The 24,120-nt window shown below is 49.8% G+C and overlaps 4 protein-coding genes across 11 annotated transcripts in view; 2 read left to right on the forward strand and 2 right to left on the reverse strand.

Moving 5' to 3' along the window:
- Positions 1-1,197: 1,197 nt before the first annotated feature.
- On the forward strand, positions 1,198-7,729 carry SLC37A4 (solute carrier family 37 member 4). Of its 6 annotated transcripts, none has more exons than XM_017870535.1 (10): positions 1,198-1,277; positions 2,508-2,850; positions 3,642-3,874; positions 4,197-4,440; positions 4,989-5,147; positions 5,396-5,481; positions 6,003-6,116; positions 6,326-6,391; positions 6,755-6,893; positions 7,007-7,729. In XM_017870535.1, exons 2-10 carry the CDS (start codon positions 2,703-2,705, stop codon positions 7,171-7,173), a joined length of 1,356 nt encoding a protein of 451 aa, XP_017726024.1. In that variant the 5' UTR covers positions 1,198-1,277; positions 2,508-2,702; the 3' UTR covers positions 7,174-7,729. The 6 variants fall into 6 exon arrangements, with proteins under 6 accessions (XP_017726024.1, XP_017726028.1, XP_017726026.1 ...); XM_017870537.1 differs by having other exon boundaries at positions 1,268-1,908; XM_017870536.1 differs by lacking the exon at positions 1,198-1,277 and adding an exon at positions 1,289-1,846.
- Positions 7,730-8,745: 1,016 nt separating this feature from the next.
- TRAPPC4 (trafficking protein particle complex subunit 4) lies at positions 8,746-13,887 on the reverse strand. Of its 2 annotated transcripts, XM_017870544.1 has the most exons (5): positions 13,385-13,887; positions 13,037-13,211; positions 12,115-12,218; positions 10,484-10,610; positions 8,746-9,097 (listed from the first exon to the last, which is right to left on the reverse strand). In XM_017870544.1, exons 1-5 carry the CDS (start codon positions 13,557-13,559, stop codon positions 9,019-9,021), a joined length of 660 nt encoding a protein of 219 aa, XP_017726033.1. In that variant the 5' UTR covers positions 13,560-13,887; the 3' UTR covers positions 8,746-9,018. The 2 variants fall into 2 exon arrangements, with proteins under 2 accessions (XP_017726033.1, XP_017726034.1); XM_017870545.1 differs by lacking the exons at positions 12,115-12,218; positions 13,385-13,887 and having other exon boundaries at positions 13,037-13,172.
- On the forward strand, positions 13,687-16,991 carry RPS25 (ribosomal protein S25). The gene is made up of 5 exons (XM_017870546.1): positions 13,687-14,074; positions 14,303-14,398; positions 15,074-15,257; positions 16,763-16,861; positions 16,945-16,991. Exons 1-4 carry the CDS (start codon positions 14,072-14,074, stop codon positions 16,855-16,857), a joined length of 378 nt encoding a protein of 125 aa, XP_017726035.1. The 5' UTR covers positions 13,687-14,071; the 3' UTR covers positions 16,858-16,861; positions 16,945-16,991.
- CENATAC (centrosomal AT-AC splicing factor) overlaps positions 16,958-24,120 on the reverse strand; it is a 15,435-nt gene continuing 8,272 nt past the window's right edge. The window contains exons 4-11 of one of the 2 annotated variants that reach the window (XM_017870543.1): positions 22,028-22,094; positions 21,577-21,639; positions 20,858-20,922; positions 20,608-20,713; positions 18,947-18,977; positions 17,611-17,697; positions 17,251-17,383; positions 16,958-17,155 (exon numbers count right to left, since the gene is read on the reverse strand). In XM_017870543.1, the coding sequence (XP_017726032.1) occupies positions 17,098-17,155; positions 17,251-17,383; positions 17,611-17,697; positions 18,947-18,977; positions 20,608-20,713; positions 20,858-20,922; positions 21,577-21,639; positions 22,028-22,094 (610 nt within the window). In that variant the 3' untranslated portion in view covers positions 16,958-17,097. Of the gene's footprint in view, positions 17,384-17,610; positions 17,698-18,946; positions 18,978-20,607; positions 20,714-20,857; positions 20,923-21,576; positions 21,640-22,027; positions 22,095-24,120 lie in introns of both variants that reach the window. The other variant, XM_017870541.1, reaches the window with a different exon arrangement.

The raw sequence follows: 24,120 nt of genomic DNA on the forward strand, positions 1-24,120 counted from the left end.
AAAAAAAAAAAAAAAAAAAAGATCTTTGCTCTTAATTTTGGAACACTTAAAATTCCTTCAGTCACTCTTGTTAGGAAGATATAAGGGAAGAGTGCGAGAGACAGGAGGCCACTTAACGGCCAAACAGGATTATTCACAGGAATAAGCCTGCGAGGGGTTCCAGTCAGGAGTCTGGCTGAGACCCTGATCACTTACAAGCTGAGGCTTTTATATTGGGGAGGGGTTGGGAAGTGCTGGCTGATTGGGACTGTTGGGGACTTTGTTAGGCTATGTTATCTTCTGTTGAAGCTATGGGCGGGGTTAACATTTGCTTTGTCTCTGAGAACAGTCATCATTGTAAAATAGCATCTCTACTGTTACTCCTCACGACTCTTACCTGGGATCAGTGAAAACCATTGTTGTTGAGAACTCTTACAGAATTTCTGAGCTCTTATCTAAATCATCTGTTGAGTCTTTGCAATTACTTACCAGGCTGGTAGGAAACCGGGGCTCATAGTAATTAACCAAGGTCACACTGTTAGAATGCTGTGGGTCTGGGACTAGAATTTGATATTTACTCCGGGCCCCGTCTCTGTCCCCAACAATCAAACCACAAGTTAAAATTCCAAATTGTGGGCCGGGCGCGGTGGCTCACCCCCGTAATCCCAACACTTTGGGAGGCCGAGGTGGGCGGATCACGAGGTCAGGAGATCGAGACCATCCTGGCTAACACGGTGAAACCCCGTCTCTACTAAAAAATACAAAACCTAGCCGGGCGAGGTGGTGGGCGCCTGTAGTCCCAGCTACTCGGGAGGCTGAGGCAGGAGAATGGCGTGAACCCGGGAGGCGGAGCTTGCAGTGAGCTGAGATTGTGCCACTGCACTCCAGCCAGGACGACAGAGCGAGACTCCGTCTCAAAAAAAAAAAAAAGGAAAGAAAAAAAATGCTGTGTTATCTTACAACACCTTTCCCAGACTGTGAGCAACTTGGGAATAATGATTATCCACCTTAGAGTTCCATGTATTTTGTAGAGGAGGGCACTCACTAAAAACATGGTTTGCTGAATGCAACCACTTAAGAATTGGACATGCCGTGCCCAACCCCTAAGGGGCGCTGTGCTGGTCCAAGGAGCAGCGTGACCGGCGGAAGGGAGTAAGTCGATGTCCCCGGCATGTGGGGCGGAGAACTCCACTTGCAGGCAAGCGAAGCAGCAAGAGAAGACCACGCCCCCGCCCGTCGCGCATGCGCGGCCTTCGCTGGCCCCGCCCCGTCCTATTCGGGCTCCCGCCTCTGTTCAGGTAGGGGCGGTATGCGGGGGAGGGGCGTCACCTGAGGGCGGGGCTCTCACGTCTTGGGGATCCATTGTTGGCGAACCCCAACTTCCGATACGACCCGGAGCTGTTCCTGCAGTTCCGGAGACAATTCATGGGTCTTGGGGGCACCGAGGCGCTACCCCTGACCAGCACAAGACCCCTTTCTATGGCGCCAGTCCTGTGGTCTCCGCACCTCTCCAGCTCCTGCACCCCCGGCCCCCGTGGTTCCCAGCCGCACAATCGCGTGTCCTGAGTAGCGTGAGGACACGGGGCTGGGCAGGTGCCAGGGGCCCGCCGCCTCTCCTCCTCCCCCGCCCGCCGCCTGGCCCTCCCCTACCAGGCTGAGCCTCTGGGTGCCAGAAGCGCGGGGCCTCCGGGGGAATACGTGCGGTCCCTCGCTGCGCGTGCTCCTACGCCTTCTGCTCCAGTTGCTTTCCCAATTGAGCGGAAAAGCCGGGGCATGTTGCCGGGGCCCTGGGCTGGACGGTTGTGCACCTTCCCGCCCACGGGCTGCCCAGTCCCCTCTGCTTGCGGCCCCTGCCAACGTCCCCCAGGTTGGAAACCAGACCCTGCAGCCCCTAGCTAGCCTGAAGGAAGCCCAGACTGACGTCGCAGGGTAATGGGGACCCAGAGGTAGCTCTGTGGGGCCCCACCAGAGCTTAGCAGGGCTTTGTGTGTGACACCGTGGGACCTGAACTGGGGAGGTCCCCTTTGCTTAGAATTACAGGGGGCAACTGTAGGAAACAGTTACATATATTATGTGCTAAGGATTGAGAGTTCCATGGATTGAGGCCCTCTCTAGAAGGCTTGGAAGTGGGGTAGATGGGGTATGTGTCTGACTTTGTGTTTTGCTGGGGTGGTGGTGAGTGGGTGTAGAAACTAACCTAGTGCCAAGTGCAGTGCCTGTCAACTAGTGAGTTAAGAAACCTTCCATGAATGAATGAGAAGGTTCTGTGACTGAGGGAGCAGGGCTAGAGAGGGCATCTCTGCTCATCCCACCCCTACCTCCCCTGGGCTCATGCAGACAAAAGTAATTAGGTTGAACCTTTAATCAAAGCTGGTTTCACAGGCAAGCAGACGTGATAGAGGAGGTAAAGGCAGAAATCCTGGGGACACAGGGTGCTGGCCTGGCTCACAGGCATGCCTCCTTCTGGGACCTCCTCCACCCCCTACAGTTTGGCGATCAGTAATCTCTTGTTTTCTTGTCTCCCTCAGGACACTGGGTCCCCTAGGAGCCTTCCCAGGCTTAATGATTGTCCAGGAGGTGGCTATAAAGGGAGCCTGGGAGGCTCGGTGGAGGAGGGAGCAGAAAAAACCCAGCTCAGCAGATCTGGGAACTGTGAGAGCGGCAAGCAGGAGCTGTGGTCAAAGGCTGTGCGTCTTGGCTGGTAGGGCCTGCTCTTTTCTACCATGGCAGCCCAGGGCTATGGCTATTATCGCACTGTGATCTTCTCGGCCATGTTTGGGGGCTACAGCCTGTATTACTTCAATCGCAAGACCTTCTCCTTTGTCATGCCATCATTGGTGGAAGAGATCCCTTTGGACAAGGATGATTTGGGTGAGCCCTGAAACAGCAGGGTGGTGGGCCTGGGGACACTGGGTGTTTGTGAACGGGCATGTCGTGTGGGTGGAGTGTCTGCGCAGTAGAGGCCAGGTGCCAGATAAAGAGGCTCTAAGATTCATGGATGTGGGTGCATGCAGGGCTAAGGAGGGCTGCTTATTTGATGTGTGTGGATGTGTGTGTGCATGCCCCTGGAGGCACTGTTTATTCTGAGAGTGTTTGAGGGGCTTCTGAGCATGGTTTTCACATCTGTTTGGGTGCATGTGGAGGCTTCGGGGTGAGTGCTGGCTACTGACACTGTGAACACTGGGAACTAAAAAGTTGGCACAATGATTTCATGTGGCCTGGCATGCTACCCTTCAGGAGGGACAGGGTCCCTGACTCCAATCCTGAGCCCTTTGCCCCATGTTGGGTGGTGGAGCAACAGAACTGCTAGAGGCCCGGGGTTGGCATCCAGGGTGAGGTGGGAAATCCCATATGCAAATCCCAGGGATGGGGAGCTGCCATGTCCTGCTCCCTTTTTGTTCCCTGACAACTGTAGCTGAGAATCATGGGTCAATGTGGGGCTAGTGCTGATGGTGAGGCAGGAGAAGTGGCAGAAGTAGTAGGGCCCCATGAGTGAGTGTCCGATTGCAGCGCAGGCTCCTCCTGTTCCTCTGGGAAGTAACCTGTCTCACCCCACTGGGCACCCCTACCCACCTGACCCCATGCCTTCTTCCATTGCTCCTGTGTTTCTCCCCTGGTCCCTAACCCCTAAATGTACTGTTCCCTGCTCCCCTCCCCTGCAGGGCTCATCACCAGCAGCCAGTCAGCAGCTTATGCTATCAGCAAGTTTGTCAGTGGAGTGCTGTCTGACCAGATGAGTGCTCGGTGGCTCTTCTCTTCTGGGCTGCTCCTGGTTGGCCTGGTCAACATATTCTTTTCCTGGAGCTCCACAGTACCTGTCTTTGCTGCCCTCTGGTTCCTTAATGGCCTGGCCCAGGGGCTGGGCTGGCCCCCATGTGGGAAGGTCCTGCGGAAGGTGAGTGTTTCCAAAGAGCCTGTTTGGATTGTCATAGAGGATGCCTAAACAGCATGTGGGAGCGCCCCTTCTTACCCACCACCTCCATACCCAACCCAGAGCAGGTTCCTGAGCAGTTCCTGGCCAGCTCCTATTGCTTGTCAAGATATTTTAGGAGGCTGAGAGTGGTGGGATCAGGTGGCAGAGGAGGGAACTGCCCTGCCAAACAGAAGCGCCCTCTCCCTCCTCCCTGTAATGTGAGCTTCTAGGACTGCCCCACCTGACCCCACCCTCAACATGGGCAGTAGGCTGGACACCTATGTTGTTGCCCTCTGCCCCACAGTGGTTTGAGCCATCTCAGTTTGGCACTTGGTGGGCCATCCTGTCAACCAGCATGAACCTGGCTGGAGGGCTGGGCCCTATCTTGGCAACTGTCCTCGCCCAGAGCTACAGCTGGCGCAGCACGCTGGCCCTGTCTGGGGCACTGTGTGTGGTTGTCTCCTTCCTCTGTCTTCTGCTCATCCACAATGAACCTGCTGATGTTGGACTCCGCAACCTGGACCCCACACCCTCTAAGGGCAAGAAGGGTAAGCCCTTACCCAAGCCAACCACTGGGGCACTCATTCAGCAGGCAGATTTTTGTTGAAGACTAGGTGTTTGCCTGGTCCTATGCTAGTCAGTGGATGTGGGGGAAGGAGTGGTAACGAAGGCTGCATGGGGAGTGGACAAAACTCCATCCCAAGAGGCAGTTAAGTACTGGACAAGTGGCAGAGCCAGCAAGAGCTGTGACTCACGTTATTTTCTGGCCTTTCCTCACAGCAGCACAAAATTCCCTGTCCTGGATAGATAGAATCATGAGCTTTAGTGGCTTGGGCCTGTTTGATCCTGTTTGTCTTTCATTCATTGAGCTTGGTCCTTAAGTGGCTTGGTCCTCCCTAGTCCTGTTTCTCTTTCATTCATTGAGCTTGCAGCGGAGAAGGGGAGAGGAGAGCAGTGGGGTGAGGGAATACCCTTCACGCTGATCCTGGCTGTGCAGATGGACTCTGCCCCTGTAACTGGTTAATGAATGTTGGGGGCTCAGGTTGGGGAGAGCAGTCAGGGCAGAGCCTGACACCCAGCCTCTTCCTACCTCCAGGCTCCTTGAAGGAGGAGAGCACCCTACAGGAGCTGCTGCTGTCCCCTTACCTGTGGGTGCTCTCCACTGGTTACCTTGTGGTGTTTGGAGTAAAGACCTGCTGTACTGACTGGGGCCAGTTCTTCCTTATCCAGGAGAAAGGACAGTCAGCCCTTGTAGGTAAGATGAGCATGGGGACAAGGGTGGGCATAAGGAGCAGGAACCAATGCAGGGGATGGAAATTCAGGCCTTGCTTCCCTTTATCCTCTTTATTTGTTCCTTGAGGTCGGCCACTACTCAGGCAGCTATGGCCAGTCACCCATGGGAACCCTGTACCTCTCCAGGTTTAAGTCATTGTGGGACAACCCCAATGTGTAACACCCTCCCACCCTTCCCTTCCCTCTTCCTACCACAACTCCCCACTGCAGGTAGCTCCTACATGAGTGCCCTGGAAGTTGGGGGCCTTGTAGGCAGCATCGCAGCTGGCTACCTGTCAGACCGGGCCATGGCAAAGGTGAGCGGGCAGAAGGGACAGGAAGGAGAAGGGTCCCTTTCAGTCTTCACAGCATGGCTGGGACAGGCACTTGAGAGATGGGAGTCCCAGGGCACAGGCAGGTTGGCATCTGCTGGTTTAGACTGGGTGAGGAGGGAATGATTCCAGGCCAGTCTTAGCTTTCCTACAGTTGTGGAGGTAAGGCTCTTGGGAGAATTTTAACTGATGTGAAGGACAGCCAGAATATTTCTTAACTTAGCTATAGGTTTCTCCACAGCCCCAGGAAAACGGGCTGGGAACAGACTAGGTGCACTCCCCAGCACGTGTCCTAGACCTGCCCCATGGGGGAGGAAGGGATGTTGTGGAGTTTGGCCTCAGAATGTAATGAGCAGGTCCCAGGGCCTCCCAGAGCTGCCCAGGGCCAAGAACTGAGGTGGGATTGCCAAAGACCTGTCAGCAAAGGCCCTGCTGTATCAGAGTCCAGGGATGGGGGTTCTCTGCCCTGTTCTGAGGGTGTGACATTGCTGGGACTGTATCCATAGGCGGGACTGTCCATCTACGGGAACCCTCGCCATGGCCTGTTGCTGTTCATGATGGCTGGCATGACAGTGTCCATGTACCTCTTCCGGGTAACAGTGACCAGTGACTCCCCCAAGGTAATTAAGAAAGGCCTGGCTCACGGCAGGGCACAAGGAGAGAAAGCAAGGGCCACTGACTCTCTTCCTCTCCTGGCTCTAGCCTGGGCCAGTCTTTTCTTTGCCTCTCAGATTCCCTTTTCAGTTCTGATTGGACCGTTCCTCTCTGTGTCTGGGTTCTCCTCCTCCACTCTGGGCCTGGTTTTCTTTTCTTCCCTGTGCTCCTCTAGGACGTTGCTTTCTGGACTCCGGCTCTTCACCCTCTCGCAGAGCTCACAGGCTTTACAGAGCATGAGGTGCCTTACAGATACCTCTGGTTTTTCTCCTGGTCTGTCTTACCTTTGTCCTACCCCTTTGCCTTACCCCTAGCCAGTCCAGTTTGTGTGAATCCTGAGGACAGCCTCTAGCTTGGAGGGATGACTTCTGTACCTCCTTTCCTTGCCCACCTATGTCCCTGGGTTTGCTCAATGTGGCATCTACTACTCTAGCTCTGTACTGTCAATTGTGTTGGGGAGTGGGAGGGAAAGGGTCACTTACTTACTGTCCCTTTATGACTACTGTTTGTTCCTGGGGACCAAGCCTTCTTCCTCGCTTTGGCAGGGGTGGGCAGGCAGGTCAGCTTTCCAACTCTGAATGCCACTCCACTCTGCCCTTGGCAGCTCTGGATCCTGGTATTGGGAGCTGTATTTGGTTTCTCCTCGTATGGTCCCATTGCCCTGTTTGGAGTCATAGCCAACGAGAGTGCCCCTCCCAGCTTGTGTGGCACCTCCCACGCCATTGTGGGACTCATGGCCAATGGTAAGTGTTACCTTCTAGAGTCTCTCCCTCACCCCCACCCGTGCTTTGCATATAAACCAGTGAGAAGCTGGAGCTAACACCACTGGCTTATGTTCATCCCCTTCCCCTGACAGTGGGCGGCTTTTTGGCTGGGCTGCCCTTCAGCACCATTGCCAAGCACTACAGCTGGAGCACAGCCTTCTGGGTGGCTGAAGTGATTTGTGCAGCCAGCACAGCTGCCTTTTTCCTCCTACGAAACATCCGCACCAAGATGGGCCGAGTGTCCAAGAAGGCTGAGTGAAGAGAGTCCAGGTTCCAGAGCACCATCCCACGGTGGCCTTCCCCCTGCACGCTGTCGGCGGGGAGAAGGCGGGCCTGCTTGGCTAGCCCTGAACCTTTCACTTTCCATTTCTGCGCCTTTTCCCTCACCCAGGTGGCGCTGGAAGCTATCAGTGGCTAGTGAGGTCCCAGTTTCCCCGGTCCTATGCTCTATTTAAAAGATAACCTTTGGCCTTAGACTCCATTAGCTCCTATTTCCTGCCTTCAGACAAACAGGAAACTTCTGCAGTCAGGAAGCCTCCTGTACCCTTCTTCTTTTCCTAGGCCCCATCCTGTCCCCATCCTACCCCATCCCCACCTGAAGTGAGGCTATCCCTGCAGCTGCAGGGCACTAATGGCCCTTGACTTCTGCTGGGCCCTAAGTCCTCTCAGCAGTGGGCGACAGCTGTTGCCAATACCTCAGACTCCAGGGAAAGAGAGGCGGCTATCACTCTCACTGTACCACTAGGTGCAGTTGGGTGTAGGTGGGAAGAAAAGATGACTTGTTATAGGAGATTAAAACTAGATTTGATACTGAATACTGTCAGTGATTTATTTTTTCAAAGTCAGACAGCTTCCTTGGGAAATACTGTCGATACCTGCTCTTTCCACCCCAAAAGAGAAAGACTTCATTTCCCTGGAATCGGGAAGCTGAAGTGTAGATGGACTCCTTTAAAGCTCATGCCTCCTCTGCCTTCACCTGAACATTGAATAGTTCAATGACTATTTTAGAGATAAAGCTATTGGGTTGTGGACAGGTTAAATAACTTGATGGAGGGAGGAGGAAGTGTAACAGTAGTTTACTGAGTGTGTAGTCAGAAAGCCTAGGTTCAAACCCATACTGTCAGTAACTAGCTTGGAAACTTTGAGGCAGAAAGTCTGCTAAATCTCTTCTCTGTAACAAAACGTACCCCCTGGACTTAGGATGAAGATCAAGTGAGATAAAGCAGGAATGCCTGACTGTAAGTGCTTGATATATGTTCCATCATCATCATCATCATCATCTATTTTTATTTTATTTATTTATTTTTTTGAGACGGAGTCTCGCTCTGTCGCCCAGGCTGGAGTGCAGTGGCGCAATCTCGGCTCACTGCAAGCTCTGCCTCCCGGGTTCACGCCATTCTCCTGCCTCAGCCTCTGGAGTAGCTGGGACTACAGGCGCCCGCCACCACGCCAGGCTAGTTTTTTTGTATTTTTTTTAGTAGAGACAGGGTTTCACCGTATTAGCCAGGATGGTCTTGATCTCCTGACCTCGTGATCCACCCATCTCGGCCTCCCAGAAAGCTGGGATTACAGGCTTGAGCCACCACGCCTGGCCCATCATCATCATCATAACAGCCACCACCACGGCCACCACCACCCCAGGACCCCAAGAAATCAGCAGCAATTCTGGGACTAGATCCAATGCTCATGCTTCAAAATCTTATGTTCATTTATTTAATGAACACATACTTGTTATGTTTTTTACTAGAACAAATCATCTTCCCAGAATTCCCTCACCATTTTTGTCTCCCTTCCTTTACCTTTCCCCCAAAACCATCGATTAAGATAGAGAGCAAACACCAAGAACAAAGGAATATTTATTAACAACATTTATGGACCTAGCTCTTCCAAAAATAAATCCATACAGAGTTGGAAAGTAAGACCATGGTATATACAGAAGGAAAGAATCTAGTGTTAAGGCTCAGGAATCAGTTTTGTCTTCAGGATCAGCATTCTCCCATTTTCAAGCGCACTAACAAGGCTGCTGGGATTTCCACTGGAGTATAAACAGCAGTATTCCTTTTGCAGGAACTCTCAGAATTTGGGGGTCCATCACAGGTTCAGCCTATGACCCAGGTCCAAAAGTTCCAGCCTTCTCTGCCACCTCCAGGGCTAGCTTCAGGTTCTGGTCAAAGAGCTCACACCTAAACCAGGCCCAAGGTAGGAAAAAAAGCATGAGGCCTGAGGCTTTCTCCCCACTTAAGCCAGGGGAAACTGCTTGAAGAAGAACATATATCATGAAGGCTGTGGTGGGTGGATGAGGTGAGGTCAGGAGTTCAAGACCAGCCTGGCCAACATGGTGAAACTCTGTCTCTACTAAAAATACAAAAATTAGCTGGGCATGGTGGCAGGCGCCTGTAATCCCAGCTACTCTGGAGGCTGAGACAGGAGAATCACCTGAACCCGGAAGGCAGAGGTTGCAGTGAGCCGTGATCGCACCATTGCACTCCAGCCTGGGTGACAAGAGTGAAACTCTGTCTCAAAAACAACAACAAAAAAACCCCCCAAAAATGACATAAACCCCAAGGAAAGACTTTTCTCTAAAGAGTCATCCAGGCTGGAATGCAGTGGCACAATCTCAGCTCACTGCAACCTCTGCCTCCAAGGTTCAAGTGATTCTCTTGCCTCAGCCTCCAGAGTAGCTGGGATTACAGGTGCACACCACCACACACGGCTAATTTTTGTATTTTCAGTATTTTTAGTAGAGATAGGGTTTCACCATGTTGACCAGGCTGGTCTCAAACTCCTGACCTCAAGTCATCTGCCCGCCTCGGCCTCCCAAAGTGCTGGGATTACAGGCGTGAGCCACCGCACCCAGCGACTGTCTTATTTATTTAGAGATACTGTCTTGTTCTGTTGCCCAGGCTGGAATGCAGTAGCACGAGCATGGCTCACTGCTGCCTTGACCTTCCGGGTTTAAGCAATCCTCCCACCTCAGCTTCCTTAATAGCTGGCACTATGGGTGTCTGCCACCACACCAGGCTAATTTTTTTTTTTTGTAAAGATAGGGTCTATGTTGTCCAGACTGATCTCAAACTCCTGAGATAAAGTGATCCTACCCCCTCCGTCTTCCAAAGTGCTGAGATTACACACGTGAGCCACCGGCCTGTCCTTCTATCTTACTTAAAAGTAATACTCAGCCAGGCGCAGTAGCTCACGCCTGTAATCCCAGCACTGTGGGAGGCCAAGGCGGGTGGATCACCTGAGGCCGGGAGTTCGAGACCAGCTTGACCAACATGGTGAAACCTTGTCTTTACTAAAAATATGAAACTAGCCGGGCGTGGTGGCACATGCCTGTATTCCCAGCTACTCGGGGGGCTGAACCAGAAGAATCGCTTGAACCTGGGAGGCGAAGGTTGCGGCGAGCCAAGATCGCGCCATTGCACTCCAGCCTGGGCAACAAGAGCGAAACTCCGTCTCGAAAACAAACAAAACAAGTAATACTCTACTATGCTTCAACTAACTTTGGACAGAGCACACAGGGAGGGGCAAGGAGGCTTTAACCAGTATCTGGAAGTGGAGCCGCTTACCTGATGGGCATTTCTAAGGAGTAGAATGGATTCTTAAGGGCAAAGTCTGAGTAAATCTCATAAATCTTTCGGAGAAGAGAATCTATTCCAGCTTGCCTAGGATCTGCTAGAACCACAAACTTGATCCCTGGAGAGAGACCAAGAATGGTTACCAAAGGGTAGACACTGGAGCAAATAGTGTCATCCTGTATTTGTACAGCACTTTCAATTTTGCAAAACACTTTTATAAGCCCATTTTAATTTTATTCTTTTTACCACATAATGCAGGAAAGGCAAGACTTTGAATCTACCAATGAGACCAGAGAAGTGAAGTAACTTTATTATGTCACCCACCTGATTAAGACCAGGCTTTGAGTTCTAGCTCTACTACTTACTAACAGTTTTTAAGTCCCTCAGCAGAAACATTGCCAGGCAAGGGACAAACTCAGGCAGTTTTCAATAAATTAAGGGGGTGAAGCAATGACAGTCGCAATCCAAAGGTCATATCCATTTGGCTTTCACATTTTATTTTGGAAAGACATTTAACACCTTCCAAAGTACATGCAACAGGACTAGCATTAAGGTGAGTTTTATCTGAACACAAGATAACCTGTGCTGAACATGCTGGGTAGCATGGACAAAATCAGTTTCAGATTAAATATTGGTTTTGTATTCGCAAAACAAACAAACAGATGTGTCTGCAGAATTGTGCCAGGAAGGTCAGGCACGGTGGCTCATGCCTGTAATCCCAGCACTTTGCGAGGCTGAGGCAGGTGGATCACGTGAGGTCAGGAGTTCGAGACCAGTCTGGCCAACATGGTGAAACCCCCTCTCTCCTAGAAAAATACAAAAATTAGCTGGGTGTGGTGGCAGACACCTGTAATCCCAGCTACTCAGGAGGTTGAGGCAGGAGAATTGCTTGAACCTGGGTGGCGGAGGCTGCAGTGAGCCAAGACCGTGCCACTGCACTCAGCCTGGGTGATAGAGCGAGACTCCATCTCAAAACAAAACAAAAAAAACCCCACAAAAAATTAGCTGGAGGTGGTGGCGGGCATCTGTAGTCTCAGCTACTTGGGAGGCTGAGGCAGGAGAACTGCTTAAACCCAGGAGGTGGTGGCTGCAGTGAGCCAAGATCATGACACTGCACTCCAGCCTGGGTGGCAGAGTGAAACTCCATCTCAAAAAAAAAGAATTGTGGGCCGGGTGCGGTGGCTCACGCCTGTAATCCCAACACTTTGGGAGGCCGAGGCGGGCAATCACCTGAGGTCGGGAGTTTGAGACCAGCCTGACCAATATGGAGAAACCCCGTCTCTACTAAAAATATAAAAATTAGCCGAGTATGTTGACGGATGCCTGTAATCCCAGCTATTTGGGAGTCTGAGGCAGGAGAATCGCTTGAACCCAGGAGGCAGATCACGCCACTGCATTCCAGCCTGGGCAACAAGAGTGAAACATCTCAGAAAAAAAAAATAATAATAATTGTGCCAAGAAAAGTACACCCCCTCTTCTTGCTTACCAAAGGTGTCTTTGGTCAATCCCCTCCTCCCACCTTCTCCACCACACTCCTCTGGCCCACCTGGAGATGCAAACTTGTCAGTGTCTCTTCCCCACCTTCTCCATCACACTCCTCTGGCCTCCGTGGAGATGCATACCTGTCAGTGTCTGGTAGCAGTGCAGTTTGAATGTGTCTGTCTCCAGCATCTCAATGCCTGAGCTTCCCTGTTCAGGAGACAGCTGGGATCCGATGGCAAAGAGCCTATATGCAAAGAAGGCAAAGTTGCTCTAAGGCAGGAGTGCTTCTCAAACTTCCACTGACGTGTCCCTATTTGCTGAGGAGTTAACATTATGGCCTGGGACAATCAGGAGAAGTAGTGTGAACTGTCTGGCAGTAGTGTCCAAATTTTTAAGTTCATTTGAATTCTGGGAATATTTTACATTCATACTTTGTTTTAAGACATTTTACATCTAAAACTTTGGATAAAATGATTACTCTAGGAATGTGTGCCACGCTTACTAAGCTTGCGCTTTTAAGCAAAAGCTGGCGCATAGATTTTTTAAGATCATTTAGTTAAACTGGCTTTCTTTAAATATGAAGAAACTAAGGCTCAGCGAAGAGAAGTAAGATGACACCTCGGCTGGGCGCGGTGGCTCACTCCTGTAATCCCAGCACTTTGGGATGCCGAGGCGGGTGGATTACCTGAGGTCAGGAGTTTGAGACCAGCCTGGCCAACAGGGCAAAACCCCATCTCTACTAAAAATACAAAAATTAGCTGGTCCTGGTGGCGCGCGCCTGTAATCCCAGCTACTCGGGAGGCTGAGGCAAGAGAATCGCTTGAAACTGGGAGACAGAGGTTGCAGTGAGCCAAGATCGCGCCACTGCACTCCAGCCTGGGTAACAGAGCGATACTCCGTGCGCCCTCCTCTCCCCTCCCCCCCCAAAAAATGATGACACCACTGCCACTATTACCTAAAATCTAGATCTGGATCGGTTGCGTTTTTCATAACCCCAAAATGACGATTTAAGAAAAGGTAGACAAATTACAAGCGCTGCCGTTCAGGAGACGGGGGACTTACGAGTGGAACATGGAGGCCAGCATGAGCTTCTCATTAGAAGTGAGGCGGGGCCGGCCAAATCGAATGGACACCGGGTAATTAGCAGGGTTACCCAGATACTCCAGCACCTCTTTCCCGTCGGCCGTGTACTTGCCATTCACGTCCATGCCATTGATGGCCAGCACTGCATGGCCCACTGCAGAGGTGAAGCTAATGGTCAGCGAAGCTGCAGCCCCGGGATTCCGCCGCGGGGACAAGGGACCCGACACCACTCCCTTTCCCCCAGCCCCGCACCTACAACCAACCCACTTCCGCAGCACTGGGGCCCGTCCCCCCCCAACCCCCGCCCCCGGCCCGAGCCTAGCCCACCTCGGATGCCGTCCCGCTGGCCGAAAGCAACCAACACACGCTCATCGTGTAGCTTGAGCAGCAGATCCAGCGGGTAACTGAAAGTTTTCTCAGCCTCAGCCCGTGGCGCGTAGCTGTCCAACTGGTAAATCAAGCCGCCAGCTTTGTTCACCACATACACACTAAAAATCGCCATCACTGCCGCCGCCGCTCGGAAACTGTCATTCGGCCGCTACCCGACGGCCCCTCCCCGGAACCGCATCACAGCACTTGCCCCCCGGCCCCACCCCAGCCTCCTGCCCCTCCCAGGCCCTGCATGCCGCCACCTGCGGCGCCTGCGCATTGGGAGCGACACTCTCGGGCATAAGTAGTACCGGAAAGTTAGTTGCCGAGACCTGGTGGATTGTTTTCCGTTTATCAGTGCCGGAAAACAGTACTACAGTACTGCGTCACAAGTGGCCCAGACTCTGACAACCTGGGGCGGTATTTAGGCGGTGCAGCTTGGGAACTGGAATTCATTTCCTGTCTTCCTCCTGAGGCTGGAGGGCGAGCGCTTCACCGTGGGACATCCTCCGCCTGGCTCCGCCTCTTGCCCCGGAAGTACTCACAGCGGACGGAGGTTTCTGGGCCTGTTTCTGAGCAGCGCTTCCTTTTTGTCCGACATCTTAGCAAGTCTGTGGTGTACGTTGCTGCTCTCCGAGCTTCGCAATGGTAAGCTTCAGGGGTATGAACTCGCCAGGGTTCTTGGGTTTGAGGACTCAGTGGGGAGAGCCTTCAGCGGGAGCGCTTCTTGGCCTGCTGGCCTTGGTTGCAGGGCGGGCGCGGTTATTGCTTCGCCCATGTGCTCCGGTGGTGGAGCTTGCGGGGGCTGAGGGCACAGTATTAGGGGAGTTTGGGGCTACTTGAGGACCTGGTTGCATTCCCGCTGCCTTCCTACAGCCGCCCAAGGACGACAAGAAGAAGAAGGACGCCGGAAAGTCGGCCAAGAAAGACAAAGACCCAGTGAACAAATCCGGGGGCAAGGCCAAAAAGAAGGTAGGAATAAGATCCCTCAGAGAGAGTAGAGATGCCCTCCCGTAGCCTTCTGGTAATAGGTAACTTGTATAGCAATTCGTTTTTGAGGTGTAGATTTCTTTTTTTTTTTGAGACGTAGTCTGGCTCTGTCGCCCAGGCTGGAGTGCAGTGGCCGAATCTCAGTTCACTGCCTCCCGGGTTCGCGTCATTCTCCTGCCTCAGCCTCCCGAGTAGCTGGGACTACAGGCGCCCGCCACCTCGCCCGGCTAGTTTTTGTATTTTTTTTTTTTTAGTAGAGACGGGGTTTCACCGTGTTGGCCAGGATGGTCTCGATCTCCTGGCCTCGTGATCCGCCCGTCTCGGCCTCCCAAAGTGCTGGGATTACAGAGTTGAGCCACCGCGCCCGGCCTCAGGTGTACATTTCTAGAGTAAAAACGTGAGTTTATCCTCCCATCACCACTCGTTCTTTTTCCTAGTTTCCTTTAGGATCATGAAAATGAGACCAGTGTGTCAAGTGTCTGCCTCTGCCCCTGTTCTGAAGCCCAAACACCTGTCGGGTTTTTGTTGTTGTTGTTAGTAATGTGTAATTTATTTTTGATGATGATGGAAGAGATTTCTCTGACGCAGATTACTCGAGAGGGAAAGGGTGCTTCTGCCAGAAATACTAACTTGTTTCTGTTTTGTTTTGGTGAGCAGAAGTGGTCCAAAGGCAAAGTTCGGGACAAGCTCAATAACTTAGTCTTGTTTGACAAAGCTACTTACGACAAACTCTGTAAGGAAGTTCCCAACTATAAACTTATAACCCCAGCTGTGGTCTCTGAGAGACTGAAGATTCGAGGCTCCCTGGCCAGGGCAGCCCTTCAGGAGCTCCTTAGTAAAGGTGAGGGGTGTATCCTACATGTGTGCTTTTGTAGGGTAAATTGTCTTGACCACAATAACCATCTTCAGTGATTTTGCTGGAAAAGCAGAACTAAAAAAAAAAGCATAGCTTGACCATTGACTGTTAGTAATGTAATTCTGATGTCTTACTCTTGAGATGAATTATTAGGGTTCTTAGCCACTTTTGTGCTGTGGACCCTGTGGCAGTTTGGTGAAGCCCAAGGATCTTTTATGTTTCAAGTAAATGGATGCATAGAATTACAGGGACAACAGTTTTGAAATAATTAAATTACTATTTTAAAACAATTTTGAAAATGTTGAAAACCTTTATGGTGAATATTTTGATGTATTAAATTTTAAAACCAGAAATTTAATATGGTCTACTCAGTAGTATGGTTTGATTACCATAATTCCACAATAATAAGGCTCAGCTAACTATAGTGACTGAACATCTGTAATTCTAGCACTTTGGGAGGCCGAGGCGGGTGAATCACTGGAGGTCAGGAGTTCGAGACTAGCCTGGCCAATATGGTGAAAACGTGTCTCTACTGAAAATACAAAAATTAGCCGGATGTGGTGGTGCATGCCTGTAATCCCAGCTACTCAGGATGCTGAGGCATGAGGATCGCTTGAACCCAGGAGATGGAGGTGGCAGTGAGCCGAGATGGCACCACTGCACTCCAGCTTTGGTGATGGAGCAAGAGACTGTCTCAAAAAAGGGGGGGGGGTGCGGTGGAAGATAATAGGTCCCTAATTTAAAGGAAAAGTAAATATAGATGATCGTTAAAAACTGTAGGATTCTCTTGTTACCAAACGTCAGATTAAGCAGGTGCAGTGATACCCTTGTATTTCTAGCTACTTGGGAGGCCAAGGGAGGTGCAGTGGTACCCTTGTATTTCTAGCTACTTGGGAGGCCAAGGCAGGAGGATCATTTGAGCCAAGGAGTTTGAGTACATCCTGGGCACCTTTGAGAGACCCTGTTTTTTCCCCTTTAAATAGAGATGCTGTTTTGCTATGTTGCCCAGGCTGGTCTCCTGGGCTCAAGAGATCCACCTGTCCAAAGTGCTGGGATTACAGGCATGAGCCACTGCACCTGGCAAAACAAAAACCTTAATAGTGTGTTTTATTTGTTTTTTGTTTGTTTGTTTTGTTTTTTTTTTGAGACAGTCTCACTCTGTCGCCCAGGCTGGAGTGCAGAGGGGAAATTTTGGCTCACTGCAACCACCAACTCCTGGGTTCAGGCAGTCCTCACACCTCAGCCTCCCAAGTAGCTGGGATTACAAGCGTGTGCCACCATGTCCCGCTAATTTTTGTATCTTCAGTAGAGATGGGGTTTCACCATGTTGGCCAGGCTGGTGTGCAACTCCTTACCTCAAGGTGTCTGCCCGCCTTCACCTCCCAAAGTGGTGGGATTACAAGCATGAGCCACCATGCCCAACCAGAAACCTTACTAGTTTCTATTATAGCATCTGTTAAGCATCTCATCCTACTATCTTCTCTCCCTAGGACTTATCAAACTGGTTTCAAAGCACAGAGCTCAAGTAATTTACACCAGAAATACCAAGGGCGGAGATGCTCCAGCTGCTGGTGAAGATGCATGAATAGGTGAGTAGGAATGCCTGGGCTCATGGTGTAGGAGATAGATACAAAGCTTTATGGTTCTGATCCTTTTAATTTTTTTTTTACAGGTCTAACCAACTGTACATTTGGAAAAATAAAACTTGATGAAATCAAATGAATGAGTATGTCCGTTTCCTAAGAAAGACAATGATAAAGAATTCGGTGGAAAGTAGGGGTTTGTTGACTTTGCTTTTAGCCGCATGGTAGTTGGTAGAGCTTGATTAGCTTTTTTCTGTATGTGACTGCTTCATTGCTGCAGCTTCAGTTTTGAATTGATGTCTGAAAGGAAATAAAGGGTTAACAGGATGAAGGGTGATATCTCCAAAAAGGAGGTTGGATGGGTAGGTTGGTGACCTGGCACTGAACACACATACCTGGACTGCCAGCGGCGTCCATTATTCCAGACGCGGCCAAAAGAGGGCAGCCAGCCTGCACTGGTCCTGGAGCTGTGATCAAAGTTGGCCCCAACTCGGTCTGGGGGGAGTTTTTTCAACTTTTGTTTTTCCTCTGTGCAATGATAAGGAAACAGTTTTTTATTTTTCTTTATTAAAGAATATAGAGATGGGGTCTCACTATGTTGTCCAGGCTGTTTTCAAACTTTTGGGCTCAAGTGACCCTCCTACCTCAGCCTCCCAAAGTGCTAGGATTACAGCCATGAGCCATCACACACAAGCAAGGAAACCATTTTTGAGTGTGAAGATTTAGAAGACCCTCTCTTGAATTAGTTTACTTACTTTCTTTAAGAAATTCTTCATAGGATGGTCCTATTTCTTGGTTCCCACCGATGTATTCATCTTGGATCATCCAGGGAGGTGTGGCACCTGAAAAAGAAATAAAGTTTTTTTTTTTTTAAGTCTTCAGGCTATTGTGAAGCATGTCCTAGCTGTTAGCTCACCTCTCCTAATTAAGAGCTAGAAATGTCTAAAAGCAAAGCCCAGGAATTCTGGAGCTTAGGAAGAAGGCCCTAGGCTAATTTAAAGTAATGTACCCCGTATGTGATAGTCATTTTAAAATGGCTTTGAGGCATAATTGACATAAATGATACACATTTAAATTTGGTGATTGTTGAGTGAAGCCATTACAATCAAGACCCCAAACATCTGCCTGTAAGTATCACTGCCCCCATTAAAATATTCTCCTGTTCAGGCAATCAGTGATCTTTCAGTTGCTTTATTGGTTTGTATTTTTTAGGATTTTCTGTGTGTGGACATTGAGTGGGGTCTGGCTTTTTTTGTTTTTTTTTTTTTTTGAGAGGAGTCTTACTCTAGCGCAGGCTGGAGCGCAGTGGCACATTCTCAGCTCACTGCAACCTCAGCCTCTGGAGTAGCTGGGAATACAGGTGCGCACCATGACGCCCAGCTAATTTTTGTATTTTTAGTAGAGACAGGGTTTCATCATGTTGGCCAGGCTGGTCTCAAACTCCTGACCTTGTGATCTGCCCACCTCGGCCTCCCAAACTGCTGGGATTACAGGCGTGAGCCACCGCGCTGGCCGGGTCTGGCCTTTTAAGATTAATCTGTGTTGTAGTATGTATCAAAAATTCTGTCTTCATCCTGGAATACTATTCCGTTGTTAATCCATTTGCCTGTTGATAGACATTTGAATTGTTTCCAATTTGGAGCTGCTACAAATAAAGCTGTTCTGAAGATTTGTGTACAAGTCTGTGTAGACAGGCTTTCTCTTCTCTAGTTAGGAGTGGAATGGCTGGATAATATCGTAGGTGTATCCTGAACTGTTTTCCAAAGTGACTATTACCAGTTTACATTTTAAGCAGTAGTGTATGAGGGTTTGGTTTTTCTACATTGCCAAACACTTGGCACAGTCAGTCTTTAATTTTTGCCATTCCAATACATACATAGTGGTATTTCACTGTGGTTTGCATTTCTCTAATGACTAATGATGAACATCTATTCATATGCTTTTATTGGGTTGTTTAATATCAAGTTGACAGTTCTCCTATATTCTGGATACAAGGCTTTTACCAGATACATATGCTTTATCTTGGCCAACTTTATTAAAAAAAAAAAAAATTATCTCCCAGGGTTTTAAAAACTCTGTCCTGGACCTTACCTGAGTGGATGTTACCAACTCCTGGTATATCCTGTAGTTGGAAATGGGAAAAAAAAAAATGCTAGTTAAAGTCTAGCCATGATTAAAAAAAAAAAAATCCTAGAAAAGATAGACAAAGCACACTTCAAAAGAGCTGGGTGTGACTGCTGCCACAATGCTAATTCTGCACTCCAGCTGATGTTAAACTTTGAAAGCACAGTAAGTCATTCTTAAGACAGCCCTGTCCTTAGGAAGCTCACAGTCACAACAGTGGAGATGTCTGTAAGTAGAGTGGCTATTACATGCCAGGTGAGCAAAACCTTGCCCTCACAGCATATATATAATTGGGGAACAGCATTAAGCACAAGTTAGGTAAATTACATTTGCCACTTTACATGGTGCTACATCCACTTGAAATAGAGATAACCTATTCAGATAAGCCATTTATGAAAAAGTGACATTTGGCCGGGCGCGGTGGCTCAAGCCTGTAATCCCAGCACTTTGGGAGGCCGAGGCGGGTGGATCACGAGGTCAGGAAATCGAGACCCTCCTGGCTAACACGGTGAAACCCCGTCTCTACTAAAATACAAAAAAAAAAAAAAACTAGCCGGGCGCGGTGGCGGGCGCCTGTAGTCCCAGCTACCTGGAGGCTGAGGCGGGAGAAAGGCGGGAACCCGGGAGGCGGAGCTTGCAGTGAGCCGAGATCGCGCCACTGCACTCCAGCCTGGGCGACACAGCAAGACTCCGTCTCAAAAAAAAAAAAGAAAAAGTGACATTTGAGCTAACAGTTAAACGAAGGTAAACTTTAGGTGATAAGGGAAGGAAAGCATGTTTTAGGCAATGGCAACTGTAAAAGCGCAAAGCAACACAATCAGTACAGCTGAAGTGTAGAGTAAGATCATAAGTGATACGATGATTTTCTGTTTGTGAGGCAGGACTGAAGGGGGGGAGTAGAAATTGTCCAAAGGCTGAATAGAGGCAGACAGATGTTTAAAACTGACTGCTTGTTGACAGGATATGGGAGATGGAAAAGGAAAGGATCTGCATCTAGTGATTGGAAATGCAGGAGTGGTGGAGGTTAGTTTCAGATGCCTATGGGAGGGCGCGGTGGCTCAAGCCTGTAATCCCAGCACTTTGGGAGGCCGAGACGGGCGGATCATGAGGTCGGGAGATCGAGACCATCCTGGCTAAGACGGTGAAAACTCCGTCTCTACTAAAAAATACAAAAACTGGCCAGGCGAGGTGGCGGGTGCCTGTGGTCCCAGCTACTCGGGAGGCTGAGGCAGGAGAATGGCTTAAACCTGGGAGGCGGAGCTTGCAGTGAGCTGAGATCTGGCCACTGCACCCCAGCCTGGGCGACAGAGCAAGACTCCGTCTCAAAAAAAAAAAAAAGAAAACAGATGCCTATGGGATATTTAAATATAAAAGTCCTGTGTTGAGTTGGAACTATGAGTTCTACAAAGGGCAAGATTTAGGAGTTGGCACTCCTAAGTGGCAATACATGTGAATAGGATCCCTTTGGAGGGTGAGAAGAAGTCTGAGAACACTACTAGGGAACAGTGAAGTAAGAAGGAAAAGCCTGCAGTGGAGACAGCAGTGGCTAGAATAGGTAGAAAATCAGAAGAGGGGTCCTGAGACCTGAGGGAGCATTGGCCCTCTTCTGGCTTGCTTATCCTTTGTACCTGATGGCCAATGAATGTCAGAGATGGTCCTATCTCCATCCAGTCAAGCTCTGGAGCTGCTGGCAGGTCCAAGTTTGAGGGCTGCTGTGAGCTGGAAGCTACTTGGCTGAAAAACATGAGCCAGGCTGGCAGATGAGGTCCTTGAGCCATAGGGTGGTAAAGATTAGATCTGTTTCCATTTCCCGGCCAAAAGGTTGCAGAATGTTCTAAGATGTCAAATTCCCAACAAGAGATTCTCTAACAGTCTTACCTGTTCATCCCTTTCCAGCTTCTAGGTGCTGAAGAGCCCTCTTCTGGGTCTGGCACTGCCTGAGGCTGAGTTTGATTCAGGAAAAATAAATGTGTCTGGGATGCTTAAGAGCCTGCCTAGGCCATGCCTCCACCCTCCAGACCCCAGTATCACAGGAAGGAAACAAATGAGCATATGGAAGGTACTGCCCTGCCATCTTTCACAGACTCTTCCCTCCCTCCCTCCCAGCCCTGTCCACATATTCACTGACTAGGCCTGCCCCCTTGAGCACAGGTAAGGGAATTCAAGCCAAGCAGATGACAGTGCAGTCAGAGTTCTCTTGGAAGCACTTTTTCATGGCCAGGTGCAGTGGCTGACGCCTATAATCCCAGCAGGCCGAGGCGGGTGGATCACCTGAGGTCAGTTCAAGACCAGCCTGGCCAACATGATGAAACCCCATCTCTATTAAAAATACAAAAATTAGCCAGGCGTGGTGGTGACACCTGTAATCCCAGCTACTCAGGAGGCTGAGGCGGGAAAATCGCTTGAACCTGAACCTGGGAGGTGGAGGTTGCAGTCAGCCGAGATTGTGCCACTGCACTCCAGCCTGGGTGACACAGTGAGACTCTGTCTCCAAAAAAAAAAAAAAAAAGCAGCACTGGTTCATGAAATGCTGGACTTGGGAATGCCAGGGATCAGTGGATTTGGATACTTGTCTGGATCCTCCGAGGGAAACCAACCTCTAAGACAGACCGAACCACCTCCTGCCGGCTCTGCTCCACCTCGCGGATCTGAGCTGCCATCTGTGGGAGAGAGGCTGCTTAGACAGGTACAGGATCATGGGGGCCAGTTTCTTCAGAGGCCTTTCCTTTAACTCAGGGGCCCTCCACCCCCAGGCGTGGACCAGTACTGGTCTGGTCTGTCAGGAAGCAGGCTGCAACAGCACTGCTGCCTGAGCTCCTGTCAGATCAGCGGTAGCATTAGATTCTTATAGGAGTGCAAACACTAGTGTGAACTGGGCATGCAAGGTATCTAGGTTGCGTGCTCCTTATGAGAATCTAATGCCTGATGATCTGAGGTGGAGCAGTCTCATTCTGAAACCATCCCCTGCCTGGGTCCATCTGGAAAAATCATCTTCCACGAAACCAGCCCCTGGTGCGAAAAGGGTGAGGGACTGCTGCTTTAACTTACCTCCTTGATCACCTCATCCTCCTTTTCTTCGTAGGAATCCAAACCTTTCACCATGGATTTCTTGAATCTAAAAAGAAAAGGGGCAAAACCGCCCAGAACCCATTCCCCACCAGTTATGAAAAGCTCCTCAGATTTTTTTTTTTAATTTTGAGAAATTTCAAATTCAGAAACAAAACAGTATAATAAGCACCTATGTACCTCTCACCCAGAGTCATTGTAAACATTTTGCCACGCTGGCTCCATTTCTTTTGTACAGACATATATCCTCTTTGCCAAAACAAAAATAGGTTTAGATGTCAAACCAGATTTTCAGCATGTATCTCCCAAGAAGAGGAACATTCTGTACAACCATGATACCATTACCACATCAAGAAAATTATTCTTTTTAGTGTTCAAATATTTGGCTGGTTAGTATAGACATGGTTTATATGTTTTTACACTTGAGTGTAGGCATACAAGCCAAAGTGGAAGGATTGCTTGAGCCCAGGAGTCTGAGACCAGCTCAGGTAACATAGTGACCCTGTCTATACAAAAAATACAGAAATAGCCAAGTGTGATGGTGCACGCTTGTTGCCCCACCTACTTGGGAGGCTGGGGTGGGAGCATTGCTTGAGCCTGGGAGGTTGAGGCTGCAGCGAGCTGTCATTGTGTCATGGTACTCCAGCTTGGACAACAGAGCAAGACTCCATCTCAAAAAAAAAAAAAAAGGCCGGGCGCGGTGGCTCACACCTGTAATCCCAGCAGTTTGGGAGGCCGAGGTGGGCCGAGGTGTTTGAGAACAGCTTGACCAACATGCTGAAACCCCATCTCTACTAAAAGTACAAAAACTAGCCGGGCGTGGTGGTGCGCACCTGTAATCCCAGCTACTCAGGAGGCTGAGGCAGGAGAATCACTTGACCGTGGGAGGCGGAGGTTGCAGTGTGCCAAGATCAGGTCATTGCACTCCAGCCTGGGTGACGGAGTGAGACTCCGTCTCAAAAAAAAAAGAAGCGAAAACTGTTTAGGCTGCTGGTATCTCCTGGCCACTGGCTGCCACTACGGTTCATTTATCTGGAACCTGGGCTCCTGAAGATGCAGCGCTGGAGCAGAGAGATGATGCTGACAGGGTGTATTGGTCTGGTTTCACACTGCTGATTGATAAAGACATATCTGAGACTGGGTAATTTACAAAGAGAAAGAGGTTTAATGGACTTACAGTTCCATGTGGCTGGGGAGGCCTCACAATCACAGCAGAAGGTGAAAGGCAGTCTTACATGGTGACAGGCAAGACAGAATGAAAACCAAGCAAAAGGGGAAACCCCTTATAAAATCGTCAGATCATGTGACTTACTACCATGAGAACAGTATAGGGGAAAATGCCCCCATGATTCAGTTATCTCCCACTGGGTCCCTCCCACAATGTGGGAATTACGGGAGCTACAGTTCAAAAAAATTTGGGTGGGGACACAGCTAAATCTTATCACAGAGGTTGATGACTGACCCAGTCACATTAGAAATATGTGGACTTAGCCGGGCACAGTGGCTCACGCCTGTAATCCCAGCACTTTGGGTGGCTGAGGTGGGCGGATCATGAGGTCAAGAGATCGAGACCATCCTGGCCAACATGGTGAAACCCCATCTCTACTAAAAATACAAAAATTACGCTGGGCATGGTGGCTCACACCTGTAATTCCCACTTTGGGAGGCCGAGGCAGGCGGATCACCAGGTCAGGAGATCGAGACCATCCTGGCTAACACGGTGAAACCCCATCTCTACTAAAAATACAAAAAATTAGCCGGGCATGGTGGCACGCGCCTGTAGTCCCAGCTACTCGGGAGGCTGAGGCAGGAGAATGGCATGACCCCGGGAGGTGGATCTTGTAGTGAGCCAAGATCGCACCACTGTACTCCAGCCTGGTGACAACGAGACTCCGTCTCAAAAAAAAAAAAAAAAAAATTAGTTTGGCATGGTGGCCTGCGCCTGTAGTCCCAGCTACTTGGGAGAATCGCTTGAACCTGGGAGGCAGAGGTTGCCGTGAGCTGAGATCATGTCACTGCATTCCAGCCTAGCGAAAGAGCGAGACTCCATCTCAAAAAAAAAAAAAAAAAAAAAA

Source organism: Rhinopithecus bieti, unplaced genomic scaffold, assembly GCF_001698545.2.
Source record: "Rhinopithecus bieti isolate Rb0 unplaced genomic scaffold, ASM169854v2 scaffold_5002, whole genome shotgun sequence".
Lineage (NCBI taxonomy): Eukaryota > Metazoa > Chordata > Mammalia > Primates > Cercopithecidae > Rhinopithecus > Rhinopithecus bieti.